Source organism: Caretta caretta, chromosome 9 (assembly GCF_965140235.1).
Source record: "Caretta caretta isolate rCarCar2 chromosome 9, rCarCar1.hap1, whole genome shotgun sequence".
In the NCBI taxonomy this organism is placed as follows: Eukaryota; Metazoa; Chordata; order Testudines; family Cheloniidae; genus Caretta; species Caretta caretta.
The window spans coordinates 88,618,615-88,646,015 of NC_134214.1; the positions used below are offsets into that span (position 1 = coordinate 88,618,615).

General features: G+C 40.5%; 1 protein-coding gene across 4 annotated transcripts in view; it reads right to left on the reverse strand.

Annotated features, from left to right (window-relative positions):
• Window positions 1-3,695: 3,695 nt before the first annotated feature.
• GRIA3 (glutamate ionotropic receptor AMPA type subunit 3) overlaps window positions 3,696-27,401 on the reverse strand; it is a 221,808-nt gene continuing 198,102 nt past the window's right edge. The window contains exons 14-16 of one of the 4 annotated variants that reach the window (XM_048863289.2): window positions 10,395-10,509; window positions 7,460-7,707; window positions 3,696-5,779 (exon numbers count right to left, since the gene is read on the reverse strand). In XM_048863289.2, the coding sequence (XP_048719246.1) occupies window positions 7,462-7,707; window positions 10,395-10,509 (361 nt within the window). In that variant the 3' untranslated portion in view covers window positions 3,696-5,779; window positions 7,460-7,461. Of the gene's footprint in view, window positions 5,780-7,459; window positions 7,708-10,394; window positions 10,510-27,401 lie in introns of those variants that run through there. The other 3 variants (XM_048863288.2, XR_007358352.2, XM_048863291.2) reach the window with 3 other exon arrangements.

Genomic DNA, 27,401 nt, shown 5'->3' on the forward strand with positions numbered 1-27,401 from the left:
TCTCAAAGCTTTCCTAGTGAGAACCCCAAACCTTCATTGAGGAGTCTCAGACACCTCCCCTTTGCTGTGCAAATCCTGTGGACTGCTGCCTCCCCTTCTGCCATCATATAACATTTCTGTGGCAACTGAAGCCACTCTTGATTTGAAAAAGCAATGGTTAATGCAGTTTAACTGTTGACAGCAACAGACAACCGACTCTCCAAGGGCTGCTCGGGCTCCTCAGACCCTACTCTGATTTCCACAGCAGGAGGATATCACTGGTGCTGAAGGGTAGATCCCCGGAGGATTATAGTAGCATTTAGAAAGTTTTAGTCTCACAGACCCTAAGGTCCAAAGGGACCATTATGATCATCTAGTTAAACCTGCACATCACAGGCCACAGAACCTCACCCACCCACCTGCAATAGACCCATAACCTCTGGCTGAGTTACTGAAGTCCTCAAATAATGATTTAAAGACTTCAAGTTACAGAGAATCCACCATTACACTAGTTTTAACCTGCAAGTGACCTGTGCCTCATGCTGCAGATTTTATAATCCTGTGTATTTGGCTTCTGTAGTAATGTCCAAAAAGCCTGCATGTATTTTCAGGGGCGAGCAGGGGAAGTACAAATCTAGTCACTTCACAGGTTTTCTGGCTTTGGCTTTATACTGTTTATACAATATTTGTCTTTTTGCTGTTTTAACGTGCATTTCTTCTCTAGAGTATGACGGAGCATTTGGCCTTGCATTTCAGTGAATTCATAACTCTGGTCTCTTGCCGATAGTTCATGTTCTGTGATCAGGCTGTATTTATAAATTCTAGCTCTTAAGTCCTTAAAAGGCTCAGATAAGGGACTATCATTCCTGATGTGTATCTTCTCTCCTGAATTATGTGGTGATGCCTGTGGGCTGTGCCTAAATTAAACCTGTAGCCACTGGACAAAATGTTAGATATTAGTATCTGAATTCTGTGGAGAGGACCAAATTATATTTTAAAATTATGTTCTGTGGGCTGGTGCTGCAGCTTTAGGGCCAAGCACACGGGGGTGGGAGGGAGTGCTGCTCAGTGACGATCTTTGTAGCATCCTGACAATTTATTATGATGGTTTTGTATAATTATAGCTTGTAAAGCACTAAAGTAACTACTCAGAAATAGCACAACTTTCCTGAGTTTAGTAGGAAAGCAAGCAAATGTAGTTGGAATAGAGAAAATAGTTCCAGGTATTGTGACTGGGGGTGGTGGTGGAGGTGGAACAGAACACTTTGGAGAAGTTCTTTTGTTGAATGTATTTATAGCAGCAGTGTCAAAAATGTAGTATTTAAAGGTTGGGAGTTACTGGGTTATAAATATGTATATTTCAGGAGTTTCTTTACACTTCAGCGCTACCCTGTCTCCATGGCAACTAAAGAACCATTTCAATTTTTATCATCTCTCCAGTCCTGGGGAACTAGCATTGGCCAGCTCAGGACCAGCCATGTTGCTTTCCCACTAATTGGTTCTGGTATCGCTTCTTCTCAAGCTCCCCTCAGTGTCTGTCTCCTACAATCCAGCAAATGCCCCCGTGACTGAGCAGCAGGTGCTCAGTGGACCCTGGAGGTGCTCAGCATCCTGCAGATTCATGCACTAATTGCTTATACAATGAAGATACAAATAAGAACCCAATCCCAGGAGGAACTGAGTGCCCCCACCCTCCACTACTGTCAATGGGAGATGGGAAAAATAAAAGGAGGACTTGTGGCACCTTAGAGACTAACCAATTTATTTGAGCATAAGCTTTCGTGAGCTACAGCTCACTTCATCAGATGGGATGATGGGGGTGCTGAGCGCTTGCAGGATCATACATTTCTTGGATTTCAGACAGGATAAATCAGTCTGTTTTTTAAAGCTCACCTCTTGTGCACTTTCAACTGGGAGTTAAGGGCTTGTTGGCCTGGGCCCTAGGAAACTATTCAAGTCCAATACAGCCTGAAGCTCAACAGCAGGGCTAGTTGAAAATTCCTCATGAAACAGTTTCCCATTGGTAAATGCCGATGTGATGAAACCGAAATGTTTTGCTGTAAATTACTGATTTCAGCGAAATCTTTGATGGGGGAATTATCTCGACGTTTTGTTTCAATATGGTGGAGATGCTCAGTTTTGACTTTGTTTCAACTTTTATAAGAGAACATAAAATTGAAACAAAATTGAAATGTAACTGTCCCAGGGTGACACTGGTCCTCTAAGATGGAAGAGGCCAGTGCCTCTGAGACTAGTTAGTTGCCTCCCAATTAGGCTTGAGAGAGGGCTCCTGGACCCCAGGGGGAAGGAGACTGATCAGAGCTGGGGACCCCAGGGGAGTGGAAGGCTCATGCAGTGGCCCCTAGGGAGAGGGAAAGATCCAGCTGGGTCAGGGGAAGCTGAGCCCATGAACAAGAGGTTTGTTGCAGGAGGATGAATCCCCTGAGCAAGGGTTGGACTCCCAGGCAGGCAGGCCTGGAGGAGTGTAACATTGTTTGAGGGTGGAGCCCTCAGGTGGCTTGAGTGAAGGGCTGTGAGAAGACTGGTCATACTCAGGCAGGGAGGCCCGGATCAAGGTCCAGAACAAAGTGCTGCTCTTGACTTTCAGTTGGGTCACTTGGAGCTCATGACCCTAAAGAGGGAAGCTGGAAAAATCTGCTGTGTCTTTGTTTGTTGAGGAAATTGGAGAATGGTTTTACTACACGATTTTTGGGGATTAACTTTACTGGTGTAGATGAATACATTATACCCAGAGACAGGCTTTGTATTGCACACTGAGAGACTTGTTCCTTTCATGAGGAAATGGGGGAAACCTGAGGCAAGTGCACCTGCCATGCTCTAGCCTGCTTCTGGAGGGTGCTCCAGCTGGGGCCATCCTACGAGAGAACATTCTGACTTCTCAGAAAGTTTAATTTTGATATTTCAGAAACGAAATATTTTGGAATTATTATTTTGCAATGACAGGAACTTGCCTTTTGACTCAGAATGAAGGAGAGTTTTGAAACGTTAGAAATTCTGTTTCCTCACCAGCTCTACTCAACAGTCTTCTCCTTATTCCAGATGGAGACAACCCATCTCCGTGCTGCCACATAGTGGTGAATTTAGTTGCCTGGTGGACCACCTGTGCCTGCCTCATCCCAAGGTAGCAGTAACTCCTGGGTTGTTTGATGGAGGGGAGGGAACAGACTGAGAAATGGGAGCTGTGGTGTGTAGGAGATGAAGAACTGAGCTTCCTGACACACGTGAACCTTTGCAACTCTAGTTGGAGAGCTGAGTAACTTGCGCTGCATGAATGGAAGCTGAAGATGCTCAGCACCTCGCTGTTTTGGACCCCAGTGTTAACTCTTAAATTTGGGCTGCACCTTTTCCCCATAGCTGGCCCAGTGCAGAGTCCCCTCAGTAAGCTGCATTAAGCCCTCCAGATGGATGAGAAACTCTCTCCACTGAAACATCATAAATAAAGTGGTACTTAAACAATATACAGTAATCTAAAGAATCCCATCTGCTCTCTTCAGCCCAACCAGCAAGGAGCCTTGAATAAAAAGTGCAGAGGATCTTTTTTCTTTACAATTTTATTTACAAAATGTATTAAAACTTTGTACAACACCTCATTAAAATGAGGTTCAGTAATTTATACCCACACATGCAGTTTATGCTTTTACAGCCATTAGTTTGCTTGGCAATTTTTCTGTTCACTGAAGTGCAGTTTTAATAACAAAAATAGGAACTTAATTTAAAAAATAAAATAAAATAAATAAAACAAAATAAAGGACCAAACCAAATAAATAATAATAATAAAAAAAAAAATCCTCAAGTGACTACTGCTGAACTTCCAGAGCTTGAAGTTAGTAACAGGAATTTGTAAGCTATCAACACTTTTTTTGTTTTGTTTTTTACATGCAAGTTTTAAAAAATAACAAATGGTTTACCAAGCCTCTTCACCTGTGTGAAGCCTCCACTCATAAAAATTGATTTGATAAACACACATCTTTTTTATACAGCTTCTAAGAAAATGTTTTTGTTTTTTAAATACAACTTATAACTGCACAGCTTTAGCTTTCCCTTTGCTGGGATGTTATAGCATTCAGAAGTTGAAAATCACAGTTTCATGAGAGAAGAAAAAACATTTTCATTTTCTTCATGACCTTGTTAAAAACTTGAATAGTGAATTGTTCTCTTATGAGCTTTAACTTTTGTATATTACATTGTCAGAAATATGTTTTTCTTTAACAAGACTTTCCCATTTTATCTTTTCTTATTCTCACAAAAGATCAAATATATTGTCAGTGAACTAGAGACCTATGGGTCAAACTTCTTTTTAAAAATGATTATTCATTGTTTCTGATTTTTCAGTGTCTGTTACTGATGAAATAAAACTCTATTGAACTACAGATATTGTCATATTAGAGGTAATTAGTATGCAGATACTTCCTTTAACATTTTTTCTTGTAACTGACAATATGTTTAAGATTTTTGTTTTAAAAAGATGCAGTTAAGTAAGTTGTTTTCTGGCAGAGTGTCAAGTTTGAAAAACTGCCCATATCTGAGAAGTTGGAAGTGAATAATACTGAGCCTCTATCTTTAGCAGTATATTTTGGAATACATTGTATCCTTTACAAACTAGGAAAGGACACAGACTTCCTTTGATGAACAGCCATGAAACAATAATTGGCAGGAGCTGATATAACAGTACTAGCAATAGTAATGTGAGATCGCGTAACTATAGTCTGGAACTGCAGGTCTAACTTGAGATACTATCCTGTTTCCTTATTTCTGTTTTTTAAAATGAGAATTCGCCAAAAAGCATCATCTCTCAGTGCTAGTTTTGAGAAAAGTGGTTTAGTCATCTGTGGAGAAAACTATTCTCCTGCTCTTCTCTTGCCTCATTGCATGATACTAAACATTGAATTAAAATGCAAACACACAGCAAGAAACCTAAATCATGAATAGCTTCTTCTAAAGCCATCTAATGCCATTTTAATAAAGCACCTGTAGGTATGCCTGGTGATAGAAAAAAGAAGTATTTTTTTGCCTGTACTATAGTTAACTTGTCAAGAGAATTCATTTGCTGATCTGGAAGCAAGATAGAGAATTCCACAAATCACTTCCTTTTGGATTTACAGATGAATAATCATTGACCCTAACTTTTTAAAGCATCTTTTGTGTGTGGTGTTACATTAATCTTTTATTGATATACACGTTTCCTCAAATGAGCTGGAGGATTTTAAGTGGTTAGAAAAAAAAAATCACACCACTGCTTAAAACAAACAAACAAACCAACCAACCAACCAACCCCCCAGAGCATCTTGACAGCAGTTCTCAGAAGTAGGGACAGGCCAGTCTGTTCATAAGTCGTGGAATTCTGAGGCTTTATATCAGGAATAGTTTAAGAACTTGGTTAGGTAGGGGGCATGTGGTGAAACTGACTCTTTTGGATTTTAGGACATAAGTTCATATCTGTGCAGTGGTATCAAAGAATGGCTTTTGTTGAACTGATTGTTTTTTGTTTTTTTTTTACAAGAATTTTTTTTCACATACTAGTATCTTTTACCAGTTCATTTTTTTTTAAATTTTCAAGCAAAGCAAGAATATTTCAGTGATGGTTTTGCATTGTTGAGTCTCAGAGTCTTCAATAAGGCACTGAAGGAAAAAAAATCAGTTTTTCCTATTAAAAGTTCATTGCACCAACATCAATGTGTGCCAGGCCTGACACCAAGGAGAAAGTAAACCTGGCTCAGGGTCCATGGAGTATCCACATTCTTAGCTGCTCCTCCTGTTGCATGCTGTGAGAAGCGAGGATCTGTGATAAGAATACAAATATTTCAGTTGTTTCCTTCTGAAAGGAGACCATTATATCTAGGGGAGAGTGAACCAGGTTACATAAAGGAAGGATTAAAATCTATTCAGGTCATGTATAGTGTGTGTGTGTCTCTCTCTCCCCACCCCCCTTCTGTTTGTACCGCCCGTAGCACAATACTGCCCCAATCCCCATTCAGTCCTTTGGATGCTCCCATACTACCAGTATTTACTCCTGATGATAAAGTTTGCAGTGAGGCTTTGCAAATGTCCAGTTAGACTCTTTAAAAATAACAGGTTTCAGAGTAACAGCCGTGTTAGTCTGTATTCGCAAAAAGAAAAGGAGTACTTGTGGCACCTTAGAGACTAACCAATTTATTTGAGCATGAGCTTTCGTGAGCTACAGCTCACTTCATCGGATGCATACCGTGGAAACTGCAGCAGACTTTATATATACACAGAGAATATGAAACAATACCTCCTCCCACCCCACTGTCCTGCTGGTAATAGCTTATAGATAAGCTATAATAGCTTATAGATAAGCTATTACCAGCAGGACAGTGGGGTGGGAGGAGGTATTGTTTCATATTCTCTGTGTATATATAAAGTCTGCTGCAGTTTCCACGGTATGCATCCGATGAAGTGAGCTGTAGCTCACGAAAGCTCATGCTCAAATAAATTGGTTAGTCTCTAAGGTGCCACAAGTACTCCTTTTCTTTTTAAAAATAACATATCATGATTTTACTCACCTTGTCCCTTTCTGCTTCTGGCCAGAAGCTGTAATGCCACAAGCTAGACAGTTCTTGTAACATTTCCAACCTGATGGGAAGTGGGAAGTTTTGGGAAGAGAACTTGTTGAGGGAGCCCATTGCTCCTTTCACTGATGTCAGTGGAAAGGTTCCATTCAAGTCAATGGAAGCAGGAGTGGACCCTCATTTTGTAGACTCAGAGGTGTGTTATCATCAGGCACCATAATTCTAATCTACATTTAATTATGCAACCTTCCCCCTCATCATTTACAGCAACAAAGATGATCTGAAAGTTAGAATTCCTTTGCTTTTTAGTTTAGCTATAGGTGTAATATGTGAATTACTCTGTTCAAATAACTTCTAGAAAGGCACTGATTTAGTAATTAACTTGTATTTTTGTCATGAGGAAATCACCCACTTCTGTTGTAGAACTTGAGATATTTTTCTAAATTTCTCATCAAGAGCATGTAAAATATTTACCAGACTTCCTAGAAGCAGTTAGCTGAATTGAGCACAACTTCTTAATAAATAAATAAATTAAATAAAGGGGAAAACATCACAAACAAAGCAGAAAAGATTTCTAAATTTACAGTTAATATTTAAAGGGACGATGGAACTGTTTGAAACACTGTGCTATTGAAATGCCAGAACCTCAGATACAACAGTCATTTATTTCAGCCTCAAGTCTGGCACCACCATTAAAGGTATGGAATGGAAACTGGTCTCTTTTTGATTAAGAAAACAAATAAAATCACAAATATTACTGAGTATTGTGAAAGAGCTTTTCCAAACTATATTATGAAAATTATTGTAGCCCATTCACTCTGATACATACAATAACTCTGAAAAATTACTCAAGTTGCGAGGGAGGGGAGGAAGAACAGATGTTAGCAAAATATAAACTAGTTTATTAGCTTACTAGACCTGAATCGTACCCTTAGATTTTAACACTTTCTGTTCCATACACGTTGTAGCCTTCTCTGTATGTAGCATAATTCTGGGTATTGGTTGCAGGAGCAGGTTTAAAGTTTTGTGTATTCTTTGTGAGTTTCATTCGTTTGGACTCTGCACGAGACTTGTAACAGAATTCTATCAAAGCAACCATCATGGCGAGACCAAGACCTCCAACAAGAATATAGAAAACCCCAGCAACATTGCTCAGGCTCAGAGCACTTGTCTTGTCCTAAGAAAAATGAACCACTTGATTAGTTTTTCTGCAGCAAAAGGTCAGATTGGCTTAGCTCGGACATATATAACTCTGTTTGCATCAGATTCCCTGCGCCCACACATCCAGAAATCCCAGTTCAGAATATCAGGTGCCCCAAATACTCTTACCTAGTTACTTTACATGCTGGAGCTCATTTATCAGTGTTAGTTTCAACTTTATCCCACTGACACAGAAATGGTTTAAACTAGGGATTCGCAAGACAGTTATTGTGCTATCTCACCCTGTTCAGTGGGTGAAATCCTGACCCTAGTGCAATCTATAAGACTTTTGCCATTGACGTCAATAGGGCTAGGATTCTACCCAGCAAACCTAAGTGCTGCTGCGTATATCTGGTAGCAAACAGAAGGCACCAAGCCTCATTCTCCCCAAAGAATCTCAAATATTTTTGGAATTCCCCACTGGGTAGATCAATGACTGCATAAAATAAGGCAGACTTTACAGAAGTCCATTTTAAAACTAACAAGACACAAGATTTAGTTATTTCTGGTGAATGTAGAGAAAATAATTTGGATGTTGAGAAAATGATCAGGTTTCTATTTAACAATAAGATTTTTTTTTTTTTTTTGAGGAAGACGGTCAGTTACTTTCAGGTCCAGCTAACTACACTAGCACCCGCTGTTATAAAAAGAGGTTGGCTTACTGAATAAAATTAATATTAATTTTTAAAAAGCTGTCTAGATGCACCTTCAATGCATGGCAGACGGGGGAAGTCCTTCATTTCAAAAAAATAGAATTTTTGTAATCAGGTTATACAGAATTGTAACCATTTTGCTGCTGAATTGAATTGTGTTCTGCATTTATTAAATATTGTTTATTCATACTTTCCTTCTTTGAGTTGTAACACATAGAATCTAGGTGGCTGTTGTCAAGCCAGATGCCAGAGCAATCTGCAGTAAATATTTTTACTAATTTAAAATATTTGCAGGTACACCTTGATGTATGACAGTTCTCTGGGGATGTCCAAAACTTCTGTAAAATTAGGAGAAAATATAATCTGCCTAGTAACAGCCTGGGGGAAATACAGGCATTTTGGATAAAGGCAGTTTTTTAAATTACCTGCAATTTTAAATTTTATGTTTGCAGTTGTATTTCAAGAATGTAGAGCCTGATCCTACAATTGTGCATTCAAACTCTCATTGATCCAAAATTATTCTGCAACAGCTGGAAAATCAGGCCTTGAAAGCAAATTCCAATCCTACTGAAATCAATGAGTTTTGCTGTTGACTTCAGGAGGACCAGGAGACAGCTCTAAAATAGTAAAACACCTAATAATGGGGAGATTCACAAAGGCACCAAGGGGAGTGATTTTTTTTCTGATGGGAGTTGGGTTGCTTATCTCCTCTTGGTGTCTTTCAATATCCTTTCCAATAATGCTTAATGCTGGGTCAGCTCTGTTCTTCCTCAATAATTCTATTAGCATTAACTAAACCTCTGTATTTTCATTACCTGGGTTAAGCAGAATGTTTTCCCCCAAATAAAACGGGAAATATAAAAATCATGGGCCTGATCCAGCCACTAATCCACATGTGGAACTTTCACTGAAGTATCTGGGAATTCTACAGGAGGAACAGCTGCAGGGTTACCTGATGCCTGGCCCTCAGTGATTAGTTTTAGTATGTAGCTTGGTTACATTAAACCATGAACTGTACCAACAATACATTTAAAGCAGTGGTTTTCAAACTGTTTGAGCTGAGCCCCCCACCCCTTTGAGTTACAATTTTTGGTTGCAACTGGTGGAAGGCGTGTGCAATGGTCTCTGGGGACAGAGCCAGTGCTGGGTGTGGAGGCATTAACACTGACCCATAGGCTGGGTGGCCCACTGAGGTGAGTTGGGGATGGAGGTGGTGTTCCCTCCCTGAGCCCTGGCTTGTGGGGCTGGTCCCAGCCTCACCACTCACCCCCTTGAATATTCCTCCATGCTGCCCTAGGGGGGCATGCCCCACAGTTTGAAAACCTCTGATTTAAAGTATGCCAGGTATTCAGATTCTCCAACAGTTACAAAATTTCTGGTATGGAATGTAGTAATACAGTAGCAAAATGGTTCAATGCACAATAAAATGAATGTCCAAGATTTATGAAATGAGTTACCAATAATATCACAATATTAGTTTTCTTAGAAAAAAATTCAAACAGAAAATTTAAACTTTCTTGGGGGTGGTGGGGGTGGGAAGGTGTTTCATGCTCATCAATGGGATGTCTTTCATGAAAATATCCATCCTTCAGAAGCATGCGTGACCTATCGCTCACAACCAGTGTGGACAGGAATTTTAGGTACAATTTTGAAACAAAATTTTATGTACTCAGAACTCAAAAATGAAAAGCAATGCTGGACTAAATAATACATTGACTGTGATGAAGCTTGTAGGTTAAATGGAGATACCAGTCTGAGGTTCGTTTAGGCATTTTCCATGGCCTTTTTTTTTTTCCCCCAGCAAAATATCCAAGTAGTAAAATGTACTTACAACTAAAGTCTTTAATACTGTAAAAGAAAAATGCTGTCATATTCTGATCTTTAATTTTTTTAGTAGTTTTTCCTTGAACCTTGGAAACGTAAATATTAACGGTTGAAAATCATTTTTGGATAAACACAGTGGGTCAAAATGTGAGTTCTAATCAGTACAAAAAGACCTTCGGCGACTGACCTTACTTCCGGAGTCCTTGGCTCCACATTCACCCTTATCGTACCACCATTTGTTTTTCAGCTTGTCTAAGATGCCTTGTTCACTGAGTTTCAATACTGCAAGGTTTACAGGAGTTCTTCACGTGGGAAATAACATAAATAACATTATATTATGTTATTTTATGTTATTCAAGCTTTTAACTACTTTAAAACTACACAAAGCGATAAAGCAGGGTTCCTGGCCACAAAGTAATTTCTACTGCAGGCAACTGGATCATCCCTTAAGTTAATACTAGAGCAACACTATATTACCAGGCCCTGCCCATATCGCTTTGAGTAATCGGCACACGCTGTTAAATAAAGAGAATGGAAATCCAGTAACGCAAATTTTCCCTTTTTAGTAGAATAATTAGACAGCTCACAGTAGCTTCACAAGTAGACTGAGAAATTTGAACTTACAAGATATCTTATTGCACTAACAGAGAGTAAGCTAGTATAGGTAAGCGGGGCTTTTCATGTCCTGAACAAATTAACACCAGTTTTTTAAAAGCAAAAAACCTGGAACCTTTCCCTTCCTACACACAAAACAAAGCAATTGAATGTTCTTGACCTAAACTCACTATTTTTTGAATATTGTAGTTCAGGATCCTTTCAATATACTTTAAAGGCAATATTTGCATAAAACACTTCAATATTTACATAAAATAACAATAGATAATACCGTGTTACAGAATGAGTTGCCAGGCATGGAAACAGTGGGCCACATTGGCCACTATAGTTGGTGGTGGCGACAATGAGGGATTTCTTTGCTAACTAGCTGAGACCTTTTCTCCCTGGGCAGGTCCCAAAGAGAAAAGGACTGGGCTGGGCCTATCACTTTCTGTTTCTTAGGATACAGTCCACAAGGGGAAGAACTGGCAATATTTAGCTGCAGCACTAAAGAGTGCTGTTGCGGGTGGGAACAGGCTAGCTTTTTTTCAGCCCCGAAAAGAGCTGCTCCCTCTCCGGAATGACCGGAACATGGTCTGTCTTGTCTGGGAATAAAAAGGAACCTGAACAGCCTAAGTACAGAGCTCCATCCCCTCCTCTGCAGCTGTACAAGGAGTCTGACTGTGAGCCAGCTGCATCAAACGGAGGCAGTGGGTGGGCCCAGTAAGAAGGTGGGGTTCTGCTCTGCAGCTCAGCAAAGCTGATTGCTTGTGAGCTGGGGGGTGCCTGGAAGGATGTCAGCATGGTGCAAGTTGTGGTCAGCTGTACGGGATGGTGGAGTGCCCAGCCCCTTGATTTTGCGTCGGCACCAACCATTACTGGTGATGCAGATCTTTCCTGCGTAAGGTTACTGGAGATTTGAGTTTGTACACCATGTTCTTGGGCACGTGTCTTGGGGCGATGGGGAGAGGGAGTGAGGTTCACTGCCATCAGAACCGGCAGATAGTTCAAGCCAAAGAGCCCACAGACCTATGGTAGGTTTCAGGGGATCCACTGAAGGCCCAGACAATCTTTCTGGATGCCTTTTGCCTCCACACATCCTCTTAGCTTCTCCTGGTCCTCAGGAAACTTGAGGCTCTGCTGGCTGCTACCCTAAAAGGTTGCATCCCAGAAGAGGAACCCTGGTTAAGTAACTCAATCTGTGCAGGGACTAGGACCTATAGGACATTTCCCCCCTACTGCCCCCCACATGGACGCTTCTGTTTCAGAGTAAGACTGTCTGTGCCCTTGGTGTGACGGGGAAACAAGGTACATTGCAGCCTGAGGCAGAAAATAGTCACAGTGGAGGCCTGTGCCCGCTGACATGGGGGACAGAAGATGGAGTGCTTCAAAGTTGAAGGCTGCATTGAGCTGCCTTAGTACTAAACAAACTCCCACCATAGAACTCGGGTAGCTGATATGATGGTAAGGCCTTGTCTCTGATAAAAGCTGCAGCAGTTAATAAGAATCAGTTTAGTTAAACTGGTGCAAACCCCTGTGTGGACATCCTTAAATTGATTTAAATGTGGCTTAAATGGCTTTTAGCTTAAGTGTTAATCAGCTAAATCAATTAAAAAATATGCCTTTAATTAAACCAGTGCAACCTCTAACTGCTGAGACAAAGTCTGGCTTTCCCTACTAAAGAGAGGGTGATCAAGTGCAAAGAAGGCAGCATTAGAACAAGTGGAACAAAATATCAAGAAGTTCTTAAAAAAGTGTCCGTATCTGTTGTTAATGTGCCGTGCAGCTAGTACCCTCAACTCTTGCTGAAGTCAGAGGGTACTCAGAATCTCACAGGATCAGTGCTCGGTTCACTCTTGCCAGTCCAGAAATGTGCTCCATCCATCTCTGATACCAGAACTTGCAAGAGTGTCTTTCTTACTCCTTGCCCTGAAAAATAGGGTGGGACCCTTAACTAGCTGTGGAGATCGGGACATCTGGACCTATGTGTTCAATGGCTGTCTAAAAGACAGAACCGTTCTAAATGATTTAGGCTTAGATCCTGTCTGGGCCTTAAGCAAGGGCAGGGTGGGAGGAGAAAGGGCAAAAGTAGGGAGGATTGTTCCCTCCCCATTCCCTCAGGGTTGGAGTGTACTCTGAATGGGGAGATACCTGGGGAAGAGGAGGTGGGCCATGGCCCACATTACCTCCAGAAAGCAGCAGGACCGCAAAAAAGGTGTAGCAGAAACTGTTTTCCCTGAGGCAGAATACCTCTCGATGCTCCCTCAGGAGCAATGCAGCTCCACACTGGCCCTTACTCTGGGCTGTGCCTAAGTAGCATGACTGAGCCATTCATCCCAAACTAAGCCTGCCCCACCCCCAACCTCCATGGTTCAGATTCATCTCAATAAATATATTTCCCATCAAAATATACTCTGTCATGTGCTTGCAAACCTAGATTCAAATAGGTTTTCTTTTTTAAAAGGAGAAAAATAAACATGCTTCAAAACTTTCAGAACACAGCCACCACCAAAGCTGTACACCCAGCTACTGCATTTCACAACATTTGGGCGAGTGCTTAAAAACCAACATGGAGCAATTTAAAAAGAAAAAATCATAGTATCATTATGTGCCATGAGGCTGTGCAAATTCCCAGCTAGACAAGAGCAAAATGATCTCTTTCTCATGTCAGTAAATGCCAGCCCAGACACACATTGCCCTCAATTGATGCAGGGAACTACCCTCAATGACAGTGGATCTGGGGCAGTATATCTTCCTCTGAACTTCTCCAACTGGACAGACAGAGACAGCACAGCTCCTGGCGTGCCGATGGTATCCTGCACATCACTAGTCTTGACGTTTTCTGATATTTGCTTTGTAAAATTCCTATTTAGCAGTCACTGTAATCTAATTAACTATCAATCCAGGAAGCTTATATTTTGCTGGAGACAAGTGCTGCATTGCGGTGACGAGCCCCAAGAGGGATGACATGTTTGCTATTTCAGCCTTGGCAGAGCAATTATGGAGCCCCCTCAACCAGCATCTGCTGGAATTAAAAAGTCAGACATATCACTGGTACCTTTTTGCCGCACTGTCGTATGTGTAGCATTTCACAATGTCATGTGATCTTGCTCATGAATCCAGAGTGAACAAGGAAGCAGAAGCCACTGACAAACAGTGCAAATAACCTATGTCCTAGGAAGGATGGCTACGTATGTAGCATATTGAAAGGGCTATAAATTCCTGCCCTGCATAAATGTTTTTTGCCTAGTTTGAATGAGTCCAGTCTCATCCTAGCCAGCCCTCCTGCAATGATTATGTATTTGCATCTTCAGATCAGGTGTTTATATTGTCACATGGACTTGAAGACACAATGTAGAATAAACCATAACAAGTTATGCATTTGTTAGGCTAATGCATGGCGTGACACTAAAAGCAGAATGCCTCTACCCACCAGTGGCCAGGTCCAGTACAAACCCTGTAGTGGGTTATAGCTCCGAGTAGAGCACTCTAACCTGAAGTTACATTTAAAAAGAAAAATCCAATTTATGCAACATACTTTAAAAAATAATGTGCAGTCAAGAATAAAAGACCTCAGTGGGGAAAAGTTTATAAACACCTTTTCTGCCGCCCTGCATATAATTATTGGAAAATTATTTTTCTACCCATTCCAAACATTCTCTTAATTTGCATGTCTTTATAAAATCCACACACAGTAAAAAGACTTTGCATATCATCCAATACATTACAGATTAGCGTTCAAAACTTTACACAGTATTGGGAAATGAGGACAGCTTAACATGCAAATTAGGGTTTCTTAATTTTTTTTAAAGCCAATGCTACATTTAATTATGCTCATCCAAGTTCCCAAAAAAGTAAACTAAAATTATCTGAACTAAACAGATGGGAAGTTGCCTGAATCATGGTTTTCTATATAGCTTTTCATGTTCCCTTTCGTCATATGGTCCATTTAAATAACACTGCTTGCAGGAATTAAAGCTGAGCAACAATTTTGGTTTCCTTTTTTCCTGACCTTCTCCCATTCCCAATTTAAAAAAAAAACATGAACAGGGCTGGGTGGCTGGGTGCGTGATCTCCTCATCACTATTTGGTATGTTTATCGGTGTTGCTTTTTTTTTTGTTTGTTGTACAGTTTATCCAGTCAAGAAATCCCAACTTCTGTTTGCAAGGGCATTGTAGATAATTCCACTAGCTTTGTAGATAATTTCTGTTTCTCACTAATGTTATGAGATGGGGAGATCATTTAATATGCTGCATAAGGAAGGGGATTTCTTGAAAAATTCCAAATAAAGTAGTTTTCGGGGACAGAGAATACCCATGAGCTATTGTCTTTGCCAGGGTTTGCACTTTCTCCCATCACCCTCATCTTTGACATTTGCCCATGAATAGGTCCGGGTGCCTTAAGTTTCCCAGCTTGTCAAGCACTGGTTGGTTTAATAGCAAGTTCTTTATTTAGTGAGGCGGCACTACCAATCTGACAGTGTGTTTCACAGAGAGAACATGAAATGAAGCATGTTTTATCATAGTCCTCAACTACAATTTTGTCTGCTTCTGAGATATTAATCCAGAGATCTGATTCCCACTTTTTTATTTCCCCACTGCCTCATGCAGTACAACGTTAAGAAGTATGTCCCTTCTGGCTGTGAGAGGCCAGTTCTGCTTGCTGTGTCTGCTTGCTGTGTCTCCAGTAGGCCCCAGTCTTGCAAACAGTTGCTTTATATGGGTGAATTGAGCTCTGCAGGTCTAGAGCCTTAATGGTTCTGTCTCTATTTCTAGGTTGCCAAGTTAGATATTTGAAAGTGGGATCCGCTTTGTTGATAAACTCTTGCATGTCTATTACCTTCCAAAAATTGCTTGCCTCTGAATAGCTGTCTAGCTTCTTTCATTCTAAATAATTAGAATTTAGGCCTGGTCCCTGCGGGTCTGTGGAGATACATGGGGATCTTGATTTTTCATTTTGTTTTTTTTTAGTAGACATCATCTGTGCAATGAATGCTAAAGGCTGCATTTTGAATACAAGTCCCAGTCTGCTCAAATTAGCATTGGGGTACCCAACATTCCTGGTGCCATAGAAGGCAAATTATGTCTGAGTACCTGTCTGTAACTCCCCCAAAGGCTCCAGGTGTGCCATGCCCACATGGTATGGTCCATGGTAAATTAGGACAAAAGGGCAAATTATATTGTTTGTTTTTAGTTCTTTTTTTAAGACATGCACATTTGTAAAGGCAGCAATGTAGTAAAATATAAGAACAGATGCAAGGTAATCCAGGCAGAAATGTAGGCACTTATGGGACTTGGAGAGTGGAAATTTAGGTTCCTACAGGGCTAAATGGCAGCTGAGCCAGGGTCTGAGGATTTCAGTGGTGCCTAAACATGGGACTTCGCCACTTAAAGTCACCTAAGTGACTCATGCAGGCAGTCTATACCAGAGCTAGGAAATTAACCAAATTCCCCTGAGTCTTAATCCAGGGATTTACCACAACACTACCCTTCTTTTTAAGAGTGTACAGTCAGTTGGCTTATGGTCTGAGATTTACTATTGTTAAACTGAAGGATGACTTGTTCTATGCTTTATAGATGACTGTTTTAAAGCATCATTTTTTCGCTTAGTTAGCTGTGATAATTTTATGCTTTCCAATTAAGTTATTGTTACCTTTCTTTCTCAGAGCTATATGGAGCTTTCTGTTAATTCTTTTGTACTTTTTTTGGTAGTTTTGGCTATTTTCCCTCTACTGGCTTTAATTTCTGATAGGATCATTTTAACTTTTGCTTATGCTGTTTCCAGGCTAGCTTTCACTCAATTTTGTTCTTATCAAAGCACAATAATTGGAGGCTTCAGAGCTTGTGCTTTGTATCCCAGAGAACATTAGATTTGATACCCTGAGTATCCTTGTTGAATATAGTCCTTTATGGCATTCTTGATCTTGATGATTACTTCAGAGATGTGCAGCGAAAGTCTTTTTGCTGACCATAATTGTCTTTTATTTTTATTTGAATTTAGTAGTAGGTGTTTCTTAACAAGACTGTGATTAGACAGCACTTATATGTTCCATTGCATAGTTCAAACTAAACTCATTTACGATTTTGTTCCATAAAATAAGATATTAAGCCTGGATTAAGATTTGTATCTAAGGGAATGATATGAATATTCTAATTTTGAGTGATACCATCTCTCTTTGTCAATTAACCCACTGGCTGTTTTAAGTTTAATATGGAAGTGGCTTTGTTACTAAGACTGGTGTCCATCTTTTCTCATATTCATCACTGTATTTAAATCTTCTCCAAAGATTACCCCTAGAAATGAAGGACCATTTTATGAGAGTTTGTATTATGTTAGAAGCCTCCACATTTATAATGGAAATCTCAGCATTCCCATTTTGGCTTCCATTTTCCATTAGAAAATACCCTTCATCATTTTCAGTTCTTTACCCACATGCAGTGCGGCACCACAGTTATTTTTATGAGAGGAAAAACCCTCTGCTTGGCCGTTGTGCTGCGTCAAAGGAGCATGAAAAAAATCTCCTTTTTAGTCTTCAAAAACTGAAGAAAGTTCACTGTACTTAATCAGATTGTTGGCCAAGATTTTCAGTTGATTTTGGGTGCCCAATTTGAGATGCTTGATTTTCAGAAAAAGCTGAGCAGCCATCGTTTGAAAATCAGGACCTGTTAAGGTGTCTCAAGTTAGGGACCCAAAACCACTAGTCACTTTTGAAGACCTTGACCACTAATCCCTCTAATGTTTAAGGTTATAAATCTGTAGGGGGTTTCCATTGTAACATTTGGTAAAGTGGAGCTTGTCTGAAATGTAATACTGATTCTCTGTTTAATATGACTTCCTGTTTTCGTGCAAAGGCTTGTCCTTCGTAAGGCACATCTACCCCATATCAAGGCTTCCCTCTGCTTTCTGTTGGAGCTTTCCTATCTCAATGTTATCTGCATATTTTCCATCCAAAATGTTTAACATTTAATGTAAGAAGAAACAACACTGTCAACTCACTCTTATGTCCATCATCACTGTGAAACTTAAAACCTTTTGGAGGGACTCCTTTCTTCAGCAGGCACTCGCTTCTCTCCAGATTAGCTAAATTACAGCTTCCTATTACTCAATTCTCATAGTTTTCTTAGGTAACAGAATCTGTTCCTTTATGATCATCCTGATGCGACCAGGATGATTCCAGGAGGAAAGGGAAGAAAATTAATTGTCCAAAGAAACTGTTAATTGTGCGTCAGGTTAATCACAAAAAGAAAAGCTTGCCTGGAAACCAGACAATTCCAGTCATGTTAACCCCAAACATCAAAAAAAACATGAGTCAGCCCCTTTCCCCCCAATCATATTATTGGCTTCCAAACCATAAGGGTTTTGATTTTTGTTCTTCAGGAGTCCTTTTCATTTGCCTTCTGCTGTTTGAACGTTTTAGGGTTTATTTTCAAGCTTTCATCTGCAACCACAAAAATAAAGCTGAGATTCTCATGTAGTAACAGGATTCCAGAAACTGGGGCTTTAAGACTCCCAATAAAATCACAAGAACTAGCAATTCCTTTTTTTTTTTTTTTTGAGTTAATGGGGATTCAGTGTTGCAAGCAGTGCACTTAACTGACTGAATCCTGGCAGCATCTTGGAGAGTCTTAGGTCACTTCCTGGAAGAAGTGCTATTAATATATTTAAAAAAATGTCCAGTTCACAGAGCTCACCAAAGAATTTGCATTTTCCACTAACCACGATGGTTACCGTACTGTTATGTGAAGACCTAGTCTACTCAACTGTTCCTTGTATGTAGATCATGAGGGTCTTCTATCCACATGTATATGCATATAATAATATGCATGGGTAGTTCTTGTAAATCATTGTAAGTATCCTTCTGCCCCTCAGAGGGTGGCTTCGTTATCTGCGTTCCACAAGATTTCAGTTGTTATGGCTCTTTGCTCCTCTGCTGTGAACCAGTTCAATCTCTGGATACAGCTAGAGCTGAAGGGTCAGCGTTGCATGGAATTGTCTTTTATTTGGAGGAGGCTGGTGGTATTTCATTCCTCTTTTTGTGATGCAGACCAGCCAAGTTTGCTGCTAATGCTCCAGAGGAGCAGCCAGCCACCCTGATGTGGGACCTGGTCTTCAGCAGCTACATGTGTTGCTTTGTCTTGCTCTGTTTTGGAGCAGCTGTCCCATGTGCTGCTGATCCTTTTGCATGATGAGGTTGGTTGAGGGTTTTTTAAAAACGCTGGGCAGTAATGCATGTTTGTGTGATCACCAGAAACGTTCCCTGGAACCTACAGAGGTGACCATTATGGTAGGCACTTCTGACTAGGCCAAAGGATTAGCTTCAAAAAGAGGACGTCCTAAGCTAGCCAGTGATGAATGCAGAGGGGAGGGGGCTCAGATCCTTAAAGGTACTTAGGTGCCTATCTTCGATTGATCTAGATGCTAGGTTCTTGACTGACAGTTCAGAGGGAGGCGCGTAGTATATTAATAGCACTTCTATTTCTCCACTCAGCATTCTTAGCCCTGAACCCTCTCCTGGAGTTAGGTGCTGAAGGCAATTCAGCCCTTTCTTATGAAAAAAAAAACGACAGAAGAGCGAGATCCCTGATGCTAGCCAATAACCCAGTGGTTAGGGCACTGACCTGGGATGTGGGAAACCTGTTCTCGGATCCCTCCTCTGGCTGATTTGGAGAAGAGACTTGAACCCAGGTCTTCCCCCTTCCAGGTGAGTGCCCTAGCCACTAGGTTATTGGGTATTCTAGGGTGGAGAATCTCTCTTGGTGGGGGTGTTCCACTTTGTATAAATAATTACATAGTCATTGGGCCTGGAACAGTGAGAGCGGCTCTCTAGCCCAGTGTTTAGGGCACTCACCCGGAAGTCCGTGCTCCAATAAATTATTTATACAAAGTGAACAGCTTCAAGAGGAGAGACACCCACCCCAGAATACCCAGTAGCCAGGTGGTTCAGGCATTCTCCTGGGAGGTAGGAGAGCTTCTTTTAAGTCTCTGTTACAAGTCAGGCCTAGTGGGGATTCAAACCTGCATCTCTCACATTACACACCTCTGCCGGCCAGCCTCCCAGATTACCAGCCTGCTTGCCTCTGGCTGTCTTTTGTGAGGGTTAGGTGTGCTCAGTCAGAGCACAACCACCGGATTGGGCCGGACAGGGAAAAGAGGTGGGGAGACTGTCTTGTTTTGAAAATCCTGTCAGGGCTTAGGTGTGAGCTAAGGCCCCAAGCAGCATCAGCACTTAGGCAGCTTTGCGTATGCCAATCCGCAAAAACGGAGGTGCCTATGGGTATTTAGGCACCCACAGGACTAGGCGGCAGCTGAGTGGTGGTTTTGTGAATGTCAGCGGTGACTAAGCCCCTTTGTGAATCTAGCCCTAAGTGACTTAAGAGCACAAGTCATTTAGGTATGCCATAAAGATTATAGGGTGAGATTTTCAAATTTTGTCAACTGAAAGTAATTGATATTACTGTGGCATTTGTGTTACCATATGTTAATTATAGGGAATACAATAGTAATGTTTGTTGCTTGCATAGCAAATAAAGATTTCACTGGCAACTGTTGTAGCTTTGGGTAATTCATGCCCTGTACCTTACTCTAATGGATGCAATATAAATGTTACCCGAAAATTTTTTCATTGTTCAGGACAGCAAATGTACAATGCAGATAGCATATTGTTACCCTCTAAACTAAATGAAATACTGTAAATTAATTCTGAGCAATCATTCGGAAAAGGGAATTGAGAAGAAATGACTTAACAATTAAGACTCACTTCAGCACTAATTATTTCCATTTCTTGGCATCTAAACAGCGCAAGGATGGTATATAGCTAGATGGACAAATGACTGATGGCAAACCTCTTCAAAACTGGACTAAATGAATGCTGATCTGGTAGCTTTTACTGATTGGGGCTTGCACACTGTGAACCAAAAAATATCTTCTATTCATAATCAATGGACATACTACCATTTGCTGATGCCAGTTTAGAGACGGATGCAGCACTGCACGTTGTCAGAACCGTTCTGACACCACCCACAAGCTCTACAGTCTAAATATCTCTTAAACCTCAAAAAGCTTCAGGCAAGACAAAAATAATAACAGCAACAAATGATGCTTCACACAAATCTCCTGTCCTGGCCTTGAAAACTTCCTTTCTGCAATCATTGATACTGCGAGAGGCAGAGGATAGTAACAGAGAGAGAGAGAGGAATTATAGGAGAGTGTAGATCACTTCTCCAAATGTTGGGGTAGGACTGAGTTTTGTAGAAATGCATGGCTCCCTTGTCAGCCCAGATTTGTGGAGGAGTGGCTGTCAAAGTGAACGTGATATGATTGATATGATTTTTTAGGAGCTAGCCCCACCTACCACCTCTCAGTGTGATGAGGATGTTATGCCTCCTACTTATCTTGCTGAATCGGCCAAATGGCAGACTACTTATTGGAAAAGACAGACTGAGGATGGGTGACTTGTGGGAGGAGAAAGATAAATAAAAATGAAAGTGTGTCATGAAGAAAGGCTGAAGAGCAGTGATATGTGGCTTTGAAGAACTGGGGATGGAGAAAATGTGAGGGGACCAGATACAACATCAAATAAAATTCTTATAATTAAACCCCCCAAACATTGGCTCAGTTGTTGAGGGGAGAATGAATGTATCTTTAAAGTGTATCCTGATGCATCGAACAGCGTGGAAAAGTTTTGTATCCCCCCTGTGTTTCAGGGGAAGGATGCTACCATCTCAGTGTCTGAGAACCTGTGTGCTCAATTGCTAAATAGATTGGCCTGAGAAGGTCTGAGAAGAGAACATATCAAGAGCTAAAACGGTATTCCAATCTCATTGATCTGTTGCCTTACACATAGCAATGCTCATATTATAAATGCAGCCCTCTAGTTGGATCCAGTGTATTGAGAGAGATATTGCTTGTTCTTTTTTAACTGGTCTGCCACAGAACTACAGTACTTGCCCATCTGTGTTCTGGTTGGCATGGCTGGAAATGCCTTTTCTCAGACATTGAGGAAGGGAGCTGTCTCAGTGATAGATCTTATGAACTGGCTTGCAAATCTATCTCATAAAGCAGATTGAAGCCTGCCCCAAACATAGGTGCCTCTCTCCAACACTAGCATATTTCTTTGCAAACAACTCGGACACACAGGACATAACTCCATCATATACTTATTTCAATAATCTCCATAATGTGAAATGCTAAATATTCACTGGTACATTCCAGCTTTCTTACAGTATAACATTACATGCCAATCAAGTATATGATCAGAGTCCTATGGAAACACACAGTTGCATCACCAGAAATGTGGCATTTTCAAATGAGCTGTTAGCAGTGGCATATATACCTATATGGCTATAAGACAAATCCATGGGCTAGGCAAATATACTGAGCCAGATTCACTGATGGATTCTGGCAGCTTTGCACTTCACTATAATATAAAGTAGCTGTTCGGTTTAATTAGCTGGTTAAACCAGGTTTGAGTGATTTGTGTCATCAGAGCAACATAAAGCAGCTGGAGACTGCTGGTGACTCTGGCCACTGTAGGTTAAACAAAGTTTTCACCAAAAGAAAACCAACAAGATTCATAAAGAAACATCCTCTTTGCCAAAAGTAATCTAAAGGCAGTACAATCAAGGGCCATATACTTCTCTCAATCCTCATGTGCAACTCTCAGTGACATGAAGAGTAGTTAGTTGCATGAGTGGATTAACAGTAGAATATACTGTACCTGCAACATCTTATTCCATTGTATTCTGCAAGTATATTGTAAAATGATTTGAACAGTTCTATTTTATTTAATCCCTATTATATGCAATATGCCTTAAAATCAGGATATTAAAAATGTTTAAAGCACTTTTGCACTTTCACTTTGTCAGACATGGATGTCTCTCTGTGTTCTTTATGACACAAAGCCATGCCTGTTTGCTTTAGTGCCACCAAAACCGGTAACATCAACACAACCCAACCAACAGAAAATTGTGGTATCAAGGAGTTTAGACCTTAAATGAATGCTCAAACTGGGGGTTTTCTGTATCTACCTCTTCTTGCTAAAATAAGTGGGTTAGGATGGGAAGCAAACTAGTGTTTTTCTAACACACCTTTACTCTGTTGCAAAGGTCCCCTAGGTCCTAAATATCTTTGGGGGAAGGGCAAAGTCCCCAAACCAATCCACTACTCTATGGACAAGAGATTTAACCTCCCCCTTAAAACAAAGAGCTGCAGTTTGTAAAATTTACACTTCCTGCTCTGTTGTAAAGTTAAAAAGAGAAGTACATGTTAACTGTAACTAGGCCTTCCAAGGTATGTCTACACAGCAAAGAAAAACCCGCAGCTCACCCATGCCAGGCAACTTGGGCTCGGGGGGGTTCAGGCTGCGGCAGGACTGTTTCATTGCTATGTAGACTTCTGGGCATGGGCTGGAGTCTGGGACCCTCTGGGTAGGAGGGTCTGAGTCCGGAAGTCTACACAGCAATGAAACAGTCCCACCCACTGAGCCCCATGAGCCCGAGTCGGCTGGCACAGGCTAGCCATGGGTTTTTCTCTATTGTGTAGACATACCCTCAATCTGCACATTGTAATTTGTTTTTCCTGACCCATCAAAACAATGCCTCTAAGAAGACTGGATGTATGGCAGTCAAGGAAATTTAGGAATGTTTGTATTAATCAAGATTGAATGCTCTGTTTAGCTTGACAGGACACCATACCAAGCTAACTGAACTATCATCTTGATGTCTTTTTAGAACACAAAGATAGAATATTTCTGTAAGAGATACCAAAATCAGCATTATTCTCTGGAGGGCATTACTGGAGGTTAAAGACCAGCCTAAATGAAATAAGGCACTTAAGCCCCTCCCAGCCTGTAGATCCCGGTCTATAGCTATTAAATAGACTCTCTGTCAGATCTTGTAATTGAAATACCTTATGGCTACGTACAAACCTTTAAGGGTGAATGTATTATCCAACTCTTCTAGCCTTTCCTAGAACAGAACTTTCACATTCTGTTGTAAGATACAGCCCATCATAACGTACCAGTCTATCTAAGTTTGCTGCATAAATACATAATAAGTAAATAGCCAGATATATTAAATGGGTTATACATCATGGCCTACCTGTATTATCACCCAGTAGGTGATATTAAAAACTCAACATGTGCCTCCTTGCAGTGACAGCAGTACCAGAGTATTTCTTGCTCTCTATATAGGAAGGCACTATAGTGACTGTAGGCACCTGCAAAGTGAATGCTGAGTTTCTAATGGGCCCTGTAAAGGATAACAATCATACATGGCTAATATGTGCAGACCATATTCTATCCTTTCTCTGGGCATAGGATGCGTATTGATTTGTACAAGCAGAATACAACATGGCGGAAACTGACAAATTCTCAATATATAAGCAAAGACTGTCTTTTTGTTCTGTGTTTCTATAGCACAATAGGGGTTCTGGTCCATGGCTGGGGATTCCAGATGCCTCCCCAATACAAAATAATATGGTCACTTGTTATCAGTTAGTCCTTGTTCTCATCAGTTATAAACAAGCATATTGAATTTTCATTTAAAAATCATAAGGAATTCCTTTAAAGAATCGGTGCTCTGTTACAACTTTGTTACTATTTCCAATCTTGGGTCCACTTTTATTTCTAACCTAGTTTAATAATCAATTACATGTCTACAACGTTCAAGATTTCACGTTGAAAAGGCTAGAATGAAGGATCCTCAGTGTTAAATCCTTCAGTAGACGCTGTTTTCAAACAGTATATCCAGAAATTCTCTTTACACCTGTTATTCGGGCCTTGACACTTATTCAGTGAGGAATATTTTCTTATCTGATACACTGCAGCTGCTGATGCTGTTGTGCCTGGCCCCTGGCTGGTCAACTTTTCCGTTAATGATAGGTTACTTGTAATTTCTAAATCTTTTATGGAGGTCGCTGTATGTTTTCCCCACATACTGTTTCTTACCTTCTGCATGTTGACGTGATGAAATAAACCATTATTTGTGAATTTGCATATTGGGAATCACTTTTTGCTGTCATTTTTGCCTGTAACAGATGTAGTGAATGCAGAAGGTGGATGCGGATGTTGTTTTGTTCTGTCATATTTGCCTGTAGTGCAGCTGGTGAATATGGAAGCTGGATGCAGATGTTGGCAAAGGCTGCATCTCTTTAAATGACAGGAGTGCACTCCTATACTAGGTTTTAATTCTGCTCTGACAATGAGTGTCTGTAAATTAGTAGCTTTGCAGTAGGCAGTCATTGGCGGTTTTGGTATGGCCTTTTGTAGTGTATCCAAACTTGCAATCATGGGTAAGTTTCCTTGATTATTTTTGTGTAGTTAAAAGCTGCAGGCTTGGGCTTCACAACAAAAGGAATCCTGTCACAAATTTCATTAATATTTTTTTCTGTAATTAGTGTTCTCCTTGGTAGTACAAAAGATTTTTTTGTTTTGTTGTCATGAGGCATGTAAGAGCATCTCTGTTATGTTGTCAGTAGGTTTCCTCACTGCTGCAGCTGGATTTAATTTTTAAAATCAGGCTGTAAATAATGCTTTCTGTAATGTGGATTTGGTCTAATACATCTTTGTGTATAAATTCTATACACACACACACACGACAGTATAATATGGTAATACATCTGGCTCTATGGAGGTGTGTATCTATCTATCTATCTATCTATCTATCTATCTATATTTTTTTCTACTTCCTTCTACTTCCTTGTGTTAATCCCATCAAATAGGGTCCACTGTAGGAATCTTCTTCTTCCAGAGTGCTCTGTTCAATGCCATATCTTCTATCGCACCTCATGCTAACATGTCTTCCTTTGTGACATCCCACTACTTCTTGGGTTGGCCTCTCTGTCCTTTTCCTTTAATCTTGATCTGTTGGACTCTTTTACTCACATAATTGTCAGGACTGCACTTTACATGGCCAGACCATCTGAGCCTGCACTGGGTATTATTTCGATCATGTCTCTAACATATACATTCCTCAGACAGTCTTTCCTGATTACCACTCATCTCTCTCAACATTTTCATTTTGGTGGAATGGATCATTTCCTCATGTTTCTTCTTTGGTGCCCAACATTTAGAGCCATATATTAAACCTGGACAGACCACTTTATAGACTTTCCCTTTTAATTTTACTGGTATCTTCCTGTCACACACTACACCACTTATCTCTCTCCACTTGAACCAGGTGTTTATCATCCTCTAATTCATCCTCCATTTCCCAGATTCTGGAATGCAGATACTTGAAACTTTGCATTTTCACTACTGCCTGCCCATCTAGTTTCAAGGATAATTCCTTTGCTTATTTTGAGCCCATGCCTCATAGATATTAAGGTCAGAAGGGACCATCCTCTCCAAAGCATCTCTCCATTTATCAAAATCCTCTTTTACACTATCTTCTCACTGCATAGAATGATATTACCTGCAAACAGCATGTACCAAGGTGCCTCCTTCTGTATGTTCCCTGTGAGGGTCTTCAAGACAAGGATAAACAAGAAAGGGCTCAGTGCTGATCCCTGATGTACTCCCACCTTTACTTGTTTCACTACTAAAAGGGCGGACTATTGACATTGCCCCTATATACATGACTATATACAGGGGAGGGGGAGGGATAGCTCAGTGGTTTGAGCATTGGCCTGCTAAACCCAGGGTTGTGAGTTCAATCCTTGAGGGGGCCATTTAGGGATCTGGGTCAAAAAAAATTGGGGATTGTGCCTGCTTTGAGCAGGGAGTTGGACTAGATGATCTCCTGAGGTCCCTTCCAACTCTGATAGTCTATGAGACTTGAACATTCTAGTTCCATTTTCTCACTCATACACCACCAGATGACTTTTCTTGGAACTCCGCCTTTTCCAGATCCATGAACATCAAGTGAATATTTTTCCTTTTCTCTCTAGTTTTTCACTAGCTGTCTCAATGCAGAAACAGCATCTATTGTCAACCTTCCTGGCATGAAGCCATATTGAATTGCACTAATATCTGCTTCACTTCTTCGTCTCTTATCGATGACTCTCTCCCACAGTTTCTTTTGTATGACTTATCAGCTTTATACCTCTATAATTTGTGCAGTTGTCAGCATCACCTTTCACCTTGTATATTGGCACCAAGATACTTTTCCTTTCTGCGTTTTAGATCTTTTCCCATCTCATGATTGAATTGAACAGGGATGTCAACAGATGGGTACCTTCTTTACAAATGTTTTCCATGCCTCAACAGGGATTTTGTCTCGATGTAGGGCCTTGTTAGTTATTTCTTTGATAGTATTTGCCATGTCATCTGGTGTGATAGGCTCCACTACACTAAAGTTCATCATTTTGAAGTAACTTTGCTGTCTTGGATTTTCTTCATTTAAAAGCTGTTCAAAATACCTTTTTCCATTGATTCTTTATGCTACCGTATTAATTTAATATTGGGCGAACCTCACTTCCATTTTATTTTTGGTGCTTCTGTTCCTTGCCAATCTATACACTTTCCCCTTTCTCCTTCATTTGTTCTAAGTCGTTGCTTTTGCTTTTGTAGCTACATTCCTGGTCAATTTCTTTATAGCCATGTATTCTTCCAGGTCTCATTTGCTCCTACTTCTTTGTCAGAGTTTAAACATTTTTCTTTTA